The 15,529-nt window shown below is 49.6% G+C and overlaps 1 protein-coding gene across 4 annotated transcripts; it reads left to right on the forward strand.

Moving 5' to 3' along the window:
• Positions 1-10,379: 10,379 nt before the first annotated feature.
• On the forward strand, positions 10,380-13,659 carry LOC126537508 (uncharacterized). 4 transcript variants are annotated; one of them, XM_055074314.2, is made up of 5 exons: positions 10,380-11,206; positions 11,946-12,046; positions 12,181-12,299; positions 13,221-13,375; positions 13,534-13,659. In XM_055074314.2, the coding sequence occupies exons 1-5, from the start codon at positions 10,647-10,649 to the stop codon at positions 13,577-13,579; spliced, it is 981 nt and encodes a 326-aa protein (XP_054930289.1). In that variant the 5' UTR covers positions 10,380-10,646; the 3' UTR covers positions 13,580-13,659. The 4 variants fall into 4 exon arrangements, with proteins under 4 accessions (XP_054930289.1, XP_050040541.2, XP_072144006.1 ...); XM_050184584.3 differs by having other exon boundaries at positions 13,221-13,366; XM_072287905.1 differs by having other exon boundaries at positions 10,381-11,206; positions 13,472-13,659.
• The last annotated feature ends 1,870 nt before the right edge of the window (positions 13,660-15,529 follow it).

Below are 15,529 nucleotides of genomic sequence, written 5' to 3' on the forward strand. Positions count from 1 at the left end.
GTATATTCTCGGAAAGAGCATGGATGGCGGAGAATAAAGGAGACCGAGACACGCTTCCGAACTTTGCACCGTGTCCAATGTGCAAAACACCATCTCGAGCTCCCCGGGCGAAATGGATCCGCGTGATCTCCCGCAAAAGCAGCGCCTGCATTTTTATGAATGTGTAAGGCCAGAGGGAAGCTAGATAGACTGGAAGAGAGGAGGGGAGGGAGAATATGGGTAGAACCGACGCAGTCACTGAACGAGTGAATTAACAAGGCCTCGCCCCCCTTCGCTTGCCTCTCCCATACAATAGAGGGGGCGGGAATAAATTAAATAAATCGTAAATAAAAAATAAAATAAAGAAAAAAGGGGTGAACAGTACAAGTGTACCCGAAGTCGTGGATAACAAGACGAGGTCAGAAGAACGAGTCTTCTGCGCTGGTGCTTGACATTTCCTTGGCCTTCGAACAAAATCATGTTTGCTGGCAGTACTCCCAAAGATCTTCGAAGCCATTGCTAAACTTTCAATCCAAGCATTCCAATGTAGTAAAAAATGGAATTGCTATGTTGTGCCTTAAGTCTTCTCTCACCAGAATCCTGCATGCACAAAATGAGCGCCAGTTTTAATGCGCAGGTCCGGCGCCTATTAGTGAAGCAGTGGCCACTGTGGCTGAGCGCCTAAAGAAATCGGTTTCGAGGGGGACGGACGTGATTACAAAAAGCAGCAATAGCAAAAAAAAAAAAAAAAGAGTAGTGGCTATTCCGTATATTCATTCAGGCTGTCGCACAGGCTTTTTTTAAAAAGTTGCAAGTAGAGGTGATGTTAATGTTGCTTTCACTGCTCCCAATAAGCTAGGTAAGACATGCGCTGCCGTACATAGGAAATAGGAGCAGGTAAAAGGCAAAAAACGAACACATATTTGTTCAATGAAGCACAATAAAAACAACAGTTTTACTGACTGTCGTATGGGTGTGGTTTATAATATTCCCCTTAGCTGTGGTTCCCCTTTGCTGTGGCTAGTTCTACCTAGGGCAAACAGGACGCTGTATCAATCAGAGGTTATTGGAACATAAAAGGTCGTTAACCGGTGGATCGCCTTGTAATCTTTCCTTACATTGCCAAGATTGTAACTGCACGCCGGAGTTAGATGAATGCGCGATATTGTACAGGCATAAGAATGAAGATACGCGTCTTATGGTAGAGGCCTGGCATATCTATAATGGTGGAAGCGCGTGTGTGAGTCAGCCTTCGATTACTTTAAAAAAGGAAGAGATTAAGTGCCTTAACATTTATCTCACACGTAGACCGGCACGTGTACCTGACTGACACGTGGTGTTACCATTCCTGAGCTTGCGCAGATGAGTTTTGTGTCTTCTTTCTTTTTCGCCTCAGTGCTCCACTCAGTTGATAGTCGGCGTTCGTGTTGTCCACTTCTCTTCTCTGGTGTCCTGTCTGCACGCCTCGCCTCTTTTTTGCATAATGAATCCTTACCAACTAGCTCAGCTTTCTGTCGTTCTTAGCCTGGGAGGCGATGAAAACTATCCTCTTTGGCGCCTCTCGTAAGGAAGTTATAAATATTCTCGCGCATAAGATAGCGAATAGTTCAGCCGGTAATTGTTGACGATGTTGCACGAGAGGATTGTTCGTTATTGAAGTATGGTATAACTCTCGCTGAAGTAGACGATTCTGTTGAGCTAGAGCCATCTGTATAGGCATGGTATGTATCCTAGAGGCCGCATATACGGAGTCATCATGTCTAAGCTTTCCGGAATGTTTTAAAATTATGCTAGTTGCAGATAGCGTAATTCTTGTACTTGAGCTGTATCATTCGAAGAGGCGGACAATACTGGAAGGAGACATCAAAACACACATATTAATATAATTAACACAAATTCACTAATAAACTTCATAAATATTTACGGAATCTAGTGCGATTTAGGAATTGTAGTCGGTGAATTTGCAAGGCCCATCCACTTGAAATGAATCTCCAGGATTGCATCAGTTTCGATATATAATTTCCCAAAGTGTGGGACGAAATACATGCACGTTCGAGTTGCTCTATTCTTCAACGCGTAAAAGTGCGTTTTGTTAAAAAGTCGGACAAAAGTGAATTCTCACTGCGAGCTTGATGGCGCATATCTCAAAACTAGTGTCATTCCAGAAATTTATTCCGAATGGACACACCTTGATGCAATCTGTCAATTGCAATTATATGCCGTTAAGTTAATAATTAAGAAGCTAACTTGTGATTTTTAAATTAGCAGATTATGTGTTTCGCTTTCAGCAGCGACTATGCCCGCCTCTGTGATTAATCCAGCTCAAGGACGGCAATTATGTCAACTGCAACAGGCGAGTAAAACAAATAAAAATTCCGCAAACCCTAAATATTATCATCCCGCATATTTGGTATAGTGCTAGTTGTTGCGTAGCTTTAATGAAACCTGCCTCGTTTTGTAGTTATACGATCTATTGCCAACTATATTTTTGAGAAGGTAAGCCCCGATTTGAGAAACTCATTTTTCTGAACGATGTAGAGATAGTCTTGGATTTTTTTATGGATACGACTTTCGCCCCTATTCATTAGTTTTAAAGCCGATGGGTGATTTTCCATGTTCGGATTAAGGAAAAAAAAGAGAAACACTTTTCTGAAGTTCTCCGAACTGGAAGCGGTGTTTCGCGAGCCTCTATAATAAAAAGGCAGCTACAAGTCGCGCGCGGAACTCCTAGGCGTATGCGAAGACAATTCACTCAAAGTCTTTGGAGTCGCTCTTACCAAGTTCGGGAGAGGCCGCAATTTCGTCATGGTGACCTCAAATCGAGACAGAAGCAATTTCACACCAGCGCGACTCTCGACTGTGCAAGTGATGAGTGAACATCATTTGTACTACATCGCAGCATCAACTCTGTCAATAATTGAGGTCCTTTTTTTTGTGTTTCTTGAAGTGACATGAGCCGGTAATGTGCAGGGATTCCTTTTACTCAACTCTGTGACTTTCTTATCATCTACACAACCGAAGACTGACCGATCGCGGTGATAATTAATGCGGGCGGATCGAAATAAGGAATATAATTGGAATAGAAACATCACATTATCGCGGCCCTCGACGCACTTCCTAACAGAAACTGCGATAACGGCAGAGATTTCGCGACTTAGCGCACGCACTGTCAAGATGTCCAGAACGCTCGCTGTCCTCGTGTCGGTGTACGATATGTTATTATTATTTTTTTTTGTCTGCGAATGGTGACCCGAACATGCACAACCAACGTGTGCAAATGAGCCCTCGCCGGCCGTCTGTGGCGGGAACTGATCACCTGCTGTGGCTGCGTTCAGGGCCTTAAAGACCACGAGAGAAAAAGTGCTTAGAGGTGTACGGTTATACGGACAGACCAACCCACAGACTCTACGAACGGTTGATTCGGGCAGTGGTCTCGTCAAGCGGTTGATTTCGTTTGTTACCCATAATTCATTCCGCGAAGTTTTCCATGAAATAATTTGAATTGAAATTATTTATCCGTCATGGGTCCCACAGGGAACTTACGCTGCTTCTTGTCGAGGAACGACGGCACGCATTTATTGACCGTAATATTTTGTATGACAAACCGTACGATTAAAAACAACAAGGTGAGGCGCCAGTAACGTTCCGTTTCCAATGCAACGCTTGCCATAGGTACAAATTTATTCCCGCGCAATGTGGTGGAGATTTACTGGTTCCGAGAGTCCTTTTCTTCAGGAAATAACGATCTCCTCATCTGGTTCTTCGGCATTAACTTCTACAGAGACTGGCACGTTAGCACTTGCTGTGCATCGTACGTTCATTCGTATACACCATTCGATAGCATTTATGGCGTGCCGAGCAGGTTGTGTTGCTGGTGCGCACGCGCCCTTTATTCCGGTGACCATTGTCGGCCGCGAATTTCCTGCGCTGCTGGACACGGGCGCAAGCGCTTCGTTGTTCGGCGAACAGGTGTTATCCCACCTGCAGAAGCACGCAGTGCGCTTGCGGGATTGCCGAACGACATTCAGCGAAAGGCGTGGTACATTCGGCGGGCGCCGCAAGGCCGACTGTCAGGTGGGGGGAGCGAATGAGACGCACGCGTTTCGTTCATCTCCCCGGGCTCAGTGTTCCGATGATTCTCGGAAGGGACTTTCACCTCAAAACAGGAATCCCGCCGGCGTCCGATCTTGCCTGTGCAGATGGGGCGTCGGAAACGTGCCGCGCGCAGAGTTCGGGGGCAAGCCCTCGAGCTGTGCGCTCGCCCGGTTGCACTAACGTGGTAGCTGACGCGCTATCCCGTGCCCCATTGTCCACCAAGAGCGTTCCTCCAGGTGTTACAGCCGCTGCCGGTGCCTTCGCGCCAGCAGGCGTCGGGGGCAAAACGAGCGCAGAGAGAGGCGAGTCCGCAAGCGGGCAAACCTGTCATTCCGCTCTCCAGGCAAGCAGCGCGCCGCAAAACGAGCGAGCGGGGGAGCTTCTCGAAAGCGAACCCACGACGCCGTTGGCTGCAGTCCTGAATGGGGACGAGACCAGACTCCCCTTTCGCATTCAGCACGCAAGAGCTACTGAAGGCCCAGCAAATTGATCCGTTTTGGCGCGGAGTGAGTGACGTACGGTCTCGGAGACGGAGCGCCGAGACGCTGCTGGTAGTGCGGCGGGCGCAGGGGGGCCGGAACCAGCGTGTGTCGCTGGGTCGCCCGCGGATTCATATTTGCTGGATCACGATGGGCTCCTGCTGAAATACATAGCTACCGATGACGAGGGTGTGGACCCGTTTAAAGTGGTTATCCCCAAGATTCTGAAAAGCGCACTGTTGTGATCATCTAATGACGAACCCTTGGCGGGTCATTTGAGTGGCTCCAAAGTTTTTGCGAAACTAAGCCAAACTGTGACCTGGCCTGGCATAAAGCGTGACATCTTTCGCTATTGCCGTTCCTGCCATGTCTGTCAAACGGTGAAATCAACGGGTGGCAAGCCACCCGGGTTGATGAAACCAATTGACAGTGAGCGCCCGTGGCAAGTGGCCACCTGCGATCTTATGGGGCCTTTCCCCAGGAGTAAACAGGGGTTCACACACCTGATGGTAGTCGTCGATCATTTTTCGAAGTGGGTGGAGTTGTTCCCGCTTCGAAAAGTGACCGCGCGAGCGGTGCTGGAGAGGCTACAGGAAGTTTTTTGTCGGTTCGGCTTTCCGAAAAGACTAATTACGGACAACGCGTCCTATTTCGCCGCTCGGGTGTTTGGTGCTACGTGCCGTTCCCTGGGAATTAATCACTACACCACGTCGCCCTACCACCCCCAGTCCAATTTTACGGAGAGGGTCAATAGAACCCTCAAACCAATGTTGGCAGCCTTTGCCGTGAGTCAAAAGGATTGGGCAGACCACTTGAGTGAGCTCGCGTTCGCAATCCGAACCGCCGAAAATCGCTCGACTGGTTTCTCTCCCGCCTTCCTCAATTTTGAAAGGGAGCTGGCAAATCCGGTGACCAGTGCCATTCAATGTCAGCTCGGGGACGAGGAGGCGCCGGCAGACTGTACTGCGTACGCTTCAGCACTTCGGAACAGGCTTTGTCGGGCTCTCTGCAGAGCAAGGCAGGGTTTTACTTCGGCCATGGGGCCCAGCAGAAGGCTCAGTACGACCGGAAGCATCGCCATCTTTCATCTAAGGTAGGTGATTTGGTCCTGAAGCGCTACCAGGCTCTTAGCGACGCGAGCAAGGGGTTCTCAGCCTCGCTCGCTCCTAAGTGGCTTGGTCCGTACCGAGTAGAGAAAGTTTGGTCTCCGCTCGCGTACTTGCTACATTATCCTTATTATCATTATTATTTTCCATTATCAAGGATTCCCCTTCGGGAAAACTCAGCCGTGCCCATATCGCCCACCTGAAGGCCTTTGCGTCGCGGTCTGACGAGCTCGCGCCGGTGCCCGGCGGCACCACGCGCAAGCAACAGGGCAAACCCGGGGCGAAGGACCGCATTCGGACCACGCACCGGTACAACCTGAGGAAACGGTCACCTGTGTGATATCGCGCCTGACGGCGGACTCTTTCCGCCACCGAAGGCCCTGAGTAATATTGCTTAGCCGCGGTGGGTTAGCTTCTTTGCGGCCAGTGCACGAAAAGAAGCTGGCCCCAGCGCAGCTTTCTGCTACTGTTAGCAGTGTGTAGTAGCAATGTGCATTTTTTAATTTTTATTTTTGGGTACGCATGCTGAGTGTAATTATTGTGTTAATGTTTTAAGTGTACAGCTATATAGTTCATCTTTTGTTACTTGTACATAGACTTTGAACATTCTTGTTTTTTTGTGCGTGTGTATTTTTTTTTCTCGTTTTCGTTTTTTTCCTTGCTCTTTTGCCAAGAAGGGAGTCGGTAATTGGCGTGTCGTGGGCTAGGGTCCCAGTGGTCCCTTTGACTCAGTGGTGCGGGGGAGAGGGAAGCTTCGCGCCTGGATCGGTGCCGCCCGCTGTGGACGACGGGCGGCATGGCGGACGGTGAGGAGTGATGCGCGGTACCACGAGGAGAGTGTGCGTGTGTGTGTGTGCGTGCGTGCGTGCGTGCGCGCGTGCGTGCGCTGTTGCTCGTTGAAGCATGCTGAAGGAGCCTCACCAACTCCATCGGATCGCCGCGGACACCGATGGTGGACGGGACCTTATGACATCACGCCAAGAGCTCGGCTCTCTGCAGTCGCCGACGCCGTGCGAAAGCCCTGCAGCCGCCGTTGTGGCTGCCCATCTATCCTGCATACGGCGGCGTGGCCAGCTAACCTGGCAGTGTCCTGCTCCATCCAGTTGGAGTTCGAGACCACCACCACCACGAAAGCGGCACTCATCGGTCTCGCCGGCAACTCCGATGGAACAACGGTGAGCCCGTTCCTGCGTTAATTGGCCTGCAATCAAGCCTACGATCCTAACTCCCGCGACTTCGGCCACCGCCCTAGCCACAGAACTTTACGCGTCGCGTTCTTTTCGCACCCCCGGACATTGTCCCGCGCTAGCAGCAGAATGTTTTGTCAATATTTCTTCCCCCCTTCGCGGCGTCATTTTCTTGTGTTTTAGAGTGTATTTATTATCTTTTATTATTTTTCCATTATCATTGTATGTATGTTTTTTTTTGTATGCATAGTGCTTGCTGGGCTGAGGTAGCAATTAGCTAGTGCATGAACGGCTCATTTGTCTTTGGTGCATTAGCCCCTACCAGCTTCTTCGCCAGAGTGGTAGGGGGGGGGGCAATTAAGGAGAGGAGGATGTGGGGATTTGGGGAATCCGACGCGCCAATGCGCGGGAGCATTTCACCTATGTTCTGCAATCCTTAAGCCACACCGTCCTCGCTCCGAACCAGTTGACAGCGGTGGCGCTCCCCTCGCGATGGTTCGCGGTGAGGGCGGAGCTAGTGACATCACGAAGCGGCCCCTAGTGGCTACTGCCGTGACGGTAGCGGCTCTCTTTCTCTTTGGGACGGCGCCCGGTACGTACATGCATCCTCTCGTCCGCCGACACCTTTGTGACTAGGACTGAGCTCACGCATGGTGCCTTTGCCCGTGCGGGGAGCGCGTACCTCGTGTTGTTCCTATCCCGACGCTAAGCCGAAGAACGGGTGCCTAGTGCTCGCGCGAGGTCGTACCACGCCGAGCCGCACTCATCGGAGGCCCAAGCCGAAGGAGATTGCCCGAGCTCTCGCGAGAGCAAGTAGCATAGCCGCTGGGACTTTTCCTAGCGGCGTGTCCCAGCTTGAGCCTGTGCTCTCGCAGCGACGTGCTACAGGCGCCCCTAACTGTATTTTTCGCCCTTGGCGCGGGACCCCTTTGGTTCCCCGTCGTCCCAGGACCGGACGTTCGTGCAGTGTTGGGTGCCATTGGAGACAATAAACGGTTTCCGGCAACTTATGGCAATACTGTGTTCTTGCGTGCGTCGCTCGGTAGCCCCTTGTGGCCTGAGCTCGCACGCAGCGGCGCTAGAGGCTGACGGCTGACGCGGCCCTGTGGCTCGCTAAGCTCGAAACCGCGGTGGTCGGTACTCCTGTGAGACCCCGCAGACCCCACAAGATGTAAGATACTACAGCAATTAGTGTATTGCAGACATTTCAGCGCTTACCTTGCTACTGACGTTCAAGTCCGGAGTTAAGCTAGACAGAATGCTAAAGAGAGGTGGGCGGGGAGGAGGCGGAGAACGGGTAGCACCGACGCAGTCGCGAAACGAGTGAATAACAGCCTTGCCCCTCTTCGCTTGCAGTTCCCAGACAAGAAGGGGTGGGATAGGGATAAGGTGGCGTGAGAAGGAAAGGAAACGCTACTTCTACGGACACGACATCAGTTGCGGGCAAATGGGATAAAGTCATATATATTTCTGGAAAATAAACACCATGCAAATGTGTCGAGCAGACAACTTACGTAGGGCGTGCAGAAGCAGAGCCGCATTAAAGCACTACGGAAGCGATCACACGTCAAATCAACACTTCTGTGCCTCCCAGCCCCGGCGGCCACATTTTGACGGGGACGAAATAAAAAGGCCGGTGCACTTAGATTTAGGGACACGTTGAAGAACGCTACGCGGTGTTAAAATTGATCCGGAGGCCGCCACTACAGTGAGCCTCAAGACCCGATTGTAGTTTCGGCACGCACAGCCCCGTAATTAAATTAAAGTTTAATACTTCTGTAACGATGCGATGTGCCCCGTAAGGGACTTAATATGCTCGAGACCCTGTCAGAGGTTATGAAGTATGGCGCACAACAACGCCTGAAGCAAACGCCTGCACACGTGTGTTACTGTGTATACGCAGACAAACAGCTGTGGTACACGCAAGGTAACTTGCCACTCTTCTGTTGGACTAAACGTTGAAGAAAGTAAACATTGGCCGTCGACATCACCGCTAATTATTAATTGTCTTCAATCCAAGCAGCCAACACAGAAAGCTTCGCTTACATCGATTCCCACGGTGCGTGGGATCCACATAAATTTTGTGCTGTTGTTGTTTTTGACACTCTGTTAAATCCTGAAGGCAACACCTCCACGAAAGTGGGTGAAGTAACCGCTTCCTCATTGTCCTTGTCGTGAAAACAGTTTTTGTTGACCTAAATACAACGATGAAGATGTTAAAGATGCGGGCGACTAACACCAGCGCGGAAGACTCGTTTTTCGGACCTCGTCTTGTTATCCACGAACTGCTGTATATATATATATATATATATATATATATATATATATATATATATATATATATATATAGAGAGAGAGAGAGAGAGAGAGAGTCAGCCCTTCTGCGCGTCCATGTGACGAGCATGTGGGTGGCGGGAAATAGCGCACGAATCGACAAGATTGCCTAACAGCTAGGCAGACTAGTTTATGCACTACCGGAGACGAAACAAAAAGCGCGATTGGAAGGAGAGCAAAACGCTTGCTCGCGAGCTATCCCGAACTATCCTGACGACATTCATGGGCAATAAATGCCAGAAAATGAATTAATATATTTATTAGGAGGGCTGAAACTTGGGCCTGTAAGGGGAATGGGAAAATTATAGAATGTACTTTACATCTTCCAAAGAATAATACCAAAAACAATGGTATGTGAGTGAGGGTTTGAAAGACAAACGCGAGCTTATACATATCGGTGTTGGGGTGTGGTATCAAGTAAACACCTGCGAGAGATAGTTAAAGAAAAAGATAAATAGGAAGAACTTTGGCAAAAACAAAACTGAGTTTGTGCTTTCCCGTGATATTAAAATGCAAATAGATAAATAAAATACCCTAATAAAAAAGATTGAAAGCGTCGCCATATCATTCGCCAAACTAAAATTAAGCACACGGAGTTAAATCATGCGAAATTTCATGCCACTTGGTGCGTATAATCATTCGTTCGGTGCAAGGTGTTTTCATGCAGCTTGCGCAATATAATTGGTTTAATATGGTGTACTGCACCCAGTGGCGTAGCCAGGAGGTGGCTACGGCACTGCGGCAATTTACAAAGTAATTAACGAATAGAATTGCGCTATAGGTGTTTATTACTTTTCTTTCGATGCTATTTGAATGGGGTACTATGGCGCGGGAAAGGCGAGTGCACAAAAAACGAAAAACAGGCGCAGGAGCCGCCACTTCGGCGTCTCTAACCAACTTGTTCGAGCCCCTGTGAAATTGTGGTTTAGCGCATCACGTGCATTTTCGTTCGCGTTTGCCCCACGAAAAGTGCGAGGCCACGCGCCGCTGCAAGAGAGCCAGTTCGCGAACCACGATGAAGACACAGCCAGGAAACCAGCCGCGATAATCTCGCAAATTTCCTCTGGTGCATTATCACTTCCTACTAAAAAACATGACCAAGCCGAACGCATTTGTAGCGTGGTTTCCCGCCGCTCATACTTTCTTCGATTTGATAAGAGGTGGGGGGGGGGGGGGGGGGGGGGGGCATGCTCTTCCAGAATATCGGGCCAAGCAAAAAAAATCCTTGACACAAGTTTTTCGGCCTCCTGCGGCTCGAGGGGGAGAAGAAAATAGTAGAAGACAAGAACGAGAACGCGTCCACGTTGGAGATGAAACGCCATACGTCGGCGTTCTGGAGTCGCACGCTTTCCGAGCACGCCATAAAACGAGTCACTGCACAGCAAACGGCAGCTACTCAACAGTCGCAGATCCACTAAGTTGCGCTCGCTGCGACGCACTTCGCAAAAGCCGCTTGTGCCTCGAGGATGGCGGCGTCGGGCCGTGCCGCTGGCTCCGCTGGCCTCGACGCCGGTCTCTCCAGAGACGACGACGGCCGGATGAGCGCTTACAACGGCTACGCCACGCTACAGAGGGACGATTGCGAGCTGTCGGCGAGCAGCAGCAGCAGCAGCGGCGGGGACGACGACTGCAGCAGCAGCGGCGACAGCAGCAGTAGCAGCAGTTCTAGCAGTGACAGCGGAAACAGCGACGTGGCGCAGGCCGGCGCGTCCCAGTCGGAGGACATCGACATCGAAGATGTGCCGACTGCCTCCAGCGTCGCAGCCGTTGCCGCCTTCATGGCGAGCGAGCCACAGATGGGAATCTGGATCCAGGCGATAGTCGAACGACCGGGGGACCTTCCCAGTGACCACCCGGACGAAGTTCACGACTGGAGCGGTTGGCCCAAGTTCGCTCCCAAGAAGAACGCGGACCAACAGCGTGCGATCGTGCCGAGCCTGCCGGCCAAGGTTCCTCACGTAGCGCTCGTCAACCAGCACGAGTTCCTGCTGCCCAAGATGGAACTGCTGGTCCACACACAGGGCAGGCGAGTGTTCTTTCATCTTTCTTTATTTTATTTTTTGATTTTTCCGGAGCCTGCTGCTCGAGTGGGACAGTTGTTGGCGCGTGCTTGCCTGGATCGTATGCGCGCGCCATTTACGTTCGATAGCCCTGACATACCAGAGAGCAGCGCTTGAATGGAAAGCACGCTGCGCGCGTTCTTATTTTTGGTGCACGCGTGGACGCTACTTTCCTTTGCGGAGATTGCGTATAGTTGAAGCATCGTCGCGCTTCCCGAGATCTTTATTTTTGCGATTCCAACTGCACGAGCACTCGACGTGTGTTCGCGCCGTGGTGCGGCGCCGATCTCGTAACGGTTCTTTCAGAAACCGTTGCAATATCGCACTCCAGGACAGCGTTTTGGCTTCCGTTGTTGACATGAGCGTTCCGAGCACGCATTACTGTTCCTGTCGAGAAGCTGCATGTATTCAAATGCCTCAGAGTGGTGTATATGCTGGGCTTAGTGAAGGGAACAGTATACTCGTCTAGCCAGCTATTTATCATTCGGATGATAATCACTTTCGTTTTGCGAATGTATCTCTGCTTTGAACCGTTTCAGCAGTCTTTATAGCTTTTTGAGTGCTCAATGTCCTGTACATGGTCTACATATATCCACCACGTGTTTTAGCTGCTCCTTTTGAAACGGGCGTGCCTAAATATCTCCATCGCGTGACCACTGTGTTATTCAAGAATGATCGTGCCGCGTCGTTCTATTTCGCATGCAGGTTGATGCAGCCAGCGCCTTCGTTCCGCTGTACCAACTTGGTGGACGACCTGCAGTACACGGCTTGGCTCACCTTCACTAATTCCGTTGGGGGCGAATGCGGTCAGTGTGAACGAGGCCCTACCGGTGTCGGCCTTATCCCCGCCTCCTAAAAGAGGCGTCTTTCTTTACGTTTCTGTCCTCGTGTGTGGTGAAGTGAATTTAAGCCCAAAATTGGTATCCTTGGGCTGGTGCAGTTGGTCAATACTCCCACCCGGATTCACCGCATCCCGGTTCTTCGTGGAACGGCCGGGTGCTGTCGTTTTCTCGGTTAAAGCTCTTCTCCTACGACGGCTTCACCTCGAAACTGCCTCCGGTAAGAGTTTGTTCGCCGGTTCCCCAGTTTAGTCGCGCTTGCGAGTTAGGTCGCCGTTCATAAGTTGCACTAAACTTTGCAGGTTTGAACGTGCGCACACTTTGCGTTAAAACCCCTGGCAGAAGTGTGGTCAATTGCAGCATGCGCCCGTTCAAATCTGATCTAGCGATATTTGGGGAAGTCATCAACAAACCGTGACGGCGCGGATGGTACAAGTTGTTACGTGCCGTGCTTTCCTATCTCGTGTCTTGGTGCGTGCCTGCGATGGCTTCCCCAAGTCGATTTCTTGTGAGCAACGTGGTCTTAAAGATATACTCTTCGCCACCTGTTTTCTTCCTTGTCATTGTGGTTTCTTGTTGAAACAAAAGTAGCATAAATGACCGTATACCTTGAGGAGACCGAAACACAATTAGGTCATTTTGGCGGTCGTGACGCATGAATCAACGGTCGCCGAGATGTGTCAATTAGGTTGAACTGTGTATGGAACTGTGTATGCCTGATCAAAATTGAACCACTCTAAGGTAACATTGTGACGCCAGATGCCTTACTTTAAAGTCTGCCTTCATAGGATAGCTAGTGCACGAGGTGCCATGCCAGTTCTATATTCAACTGATTCGCGCAGTGCTTTGCGCCATTCATGCTGCTGTGCACTACGATTGTTATCAATACCCTTCAATGCACTTTAGCCTTGTGATAATGAAGTTGAATACCTTCCTTATAAACCGACAGTTCATTCAGGGCAAGTGGGCTGCAGTCGCACCCTACAGCACTGGTGCTTCACGCGGGCTCGATTTTGATTTTTGTAAATATGTAAAGTATATGAATAAAAGAAATGATTAAGCATGCATTCTATTGACTAGCCGATGATTTAAGACATTCCCCTCTTCAAAGCTCAGCACCGGAAACTCTTCCGTCTTGCAGGTCACTCTGAAGTGTAACAACAGTTACCGCATCCAAGTGAACGTTGGAATCGTGGACAACAGCGGACACATCTTGAGCAGGTCGGTCGTCCGCCGCTTTGTCGGTGCCCACTTCATTGCCGTCACCCAGTTCAGCAAAAAAGCTAGGTGGGTGTTGTACGTATTTTGCGTGCCGGCTATTTACTTTCCTTTCCAAATCGGTACACTTAACATTTCACTGTCATCTTCTTTCTCTTTCTTTTCATTCTACAGCTGAGGGAACCACGGCCAGAGCTTCATCTTCATGTTCTTTCTTTTTTTGTTTCTTTGCCTAGTCTCGCCCATCCAAGCAACAAGGAATTCAAGACTAAGGCACGCTAATTTAATGTTATATACACTGCACTGTTTTCCCGACTTTCATTGTTTCTGTGATAAAAGTAATAAAGACACATTTGCCGGTACGAAGAGGTCCTTTTTTTTTCTTTGTTTAATAACATTTTACACTACAAACAATGCACTGGTGGTGGTTCTACTGAGGAATACGAAAATAGACTTGCTGCACACATGATGATGCCAGGCCAGTAATTGCCGCACTGAAAAGAAAACGTAAATTTGAAGCGCTCTTCGCAGATAAATAAGAGCAGCCTAGTTCCCTTACATACTTCATAGAAAGCCCATTATGCACAGAATGTAACCTGAAGGTGCTGTTCCCACGAGAACTAAATTCGAATTCCCAGCATGCACATCATGATGGCCATCCAACAGTCGTACAGTGACCGCGTCCTCTGGAAATGCAAAGTGAGCATGCGATAGAATGGACCACAGTTTCATACATTTACTAGAGGGAACTGTGGCGCTAGTGTTTAAGGGATCTGCAAGCGGGGCAGTTCAGCCAGCATGTGAATGATGGCGAAGTGCATGAATTTGCCTAAACTTCGTCTTTGTGGCTTTGCAAAGTGGTCGTTTTGAGAAGGCACTGCATCGTATATATATGACTACATAAACATTAAAATTGTTGGACGGCAAGATGCAAACGCAGGACCTCTAACACATAAGCCCAATGATAGCATTACTCCATGGACGCATGGACGAGCGGAACCACTGCAGTTAGTAGCGGAGATGTGTGCTTGCGGAGTTTTATTACCTTCTGCATTAAAAAAGTATAAATTGCTTTGAAATTTAGGAGAATTCAGGCCCAGGTAAAACGAAAGAAACGAAGCCATAAGAATGTCTGAAGCCGCAAGCTCATGACTGTGGCAATGACTTGTACCGCATAGAATAAGCCTGGAAGTTGCTGCTCTACTACTGCACTAGCCTGTTTGTATGTGAGATTAAACCCGATATTACTTCCTTCTGGCGCCCTCTCCATCCTCACCATGTACATCTGTCACAGTTTGTCGACCCGTTCGCCGTCGGCGCGAAGTCGTCGACGGGGTATACACGCCGGTTGGTCGTTCCGTACTCAAGCGAACACAGTGAAAGAGTCAGAGTCGGGAGATACAGAGAAAAAAATATTTCTAGACTGACAACGACACACACTTTAAACGAAACACAAGAAAAAACAACACTAACAAACATTCACTTAATCTAGATTAGTGATGAAGACGAAAGCAATACAATGAACAGTTAACAGTGGATATAGAAATTAACACTACGCAAAACACACTAAACGGCGGTCAACTAAACAGAGTTACAAAGAAAACAAATGATGGCACACGCATGGCCGCGCAGCAGCAGCAGCATGCAAGTCCATCAATCGTTGAGTAGACGGCAGAGCTTTCCCGCAGAACACTAGTAAGCCGATCTCGTTGAGGTGGATGCGATTGCTGGGCTAGGTTTCCTGGGAATCTAGGTCTGACGTATTCCCTCTAGCAGGTGGAGCTAACTTGAGGGAACTACCGTGAGCTTCGTTGCAGACGTTGGTTTGTCGTCTCTTACGTCAACCAGTAACTCGCAGTTCAGACGCGGCTAGGCGGCCCAGGCGATACTGGACGGCACTAGCTCCTCGACGCTTCTCAGCAGATTGTAGGCTCAGCTTCTACATTGCTTAGCGCGGTCTGAAACCTGCGTTTAAATAACTTCTCCTTTCCCTAGTTCCCTGTGTTGGGTAATGGCAGATATTAGTGACGATCCAATCAAGTTCACCCAATTGTATCCCGGCTCCTCCCAAGGTCTTGGTCGCGCCCCTTTTAATTAGGGGCGAGGGAACGTGTGATTCCCGCCTGCTGTAGAGGTCGCGCACTTGTATTGCACCACACACGCCCACCCTTGAATCCGTGGCGGGCCTCTATTGTTCGTTCACAAACACAGGAAAACGACGGCCGTTGGCCA

Source organism: Dermacentor andersoni, chromosome 4 (assembly GCF_023375885.2).
Source record: "Dermacentor andersoni chromosome 4, qqDerAnde1_hic_scaffold, whole genome shotgun sequence".
Lineage (NCBI taxonomy): Eukaryota > Metazoa > Arthropoda > Arachnida > Ixodida > Ixodidae > Dermacentor > Dermacentor andersoni.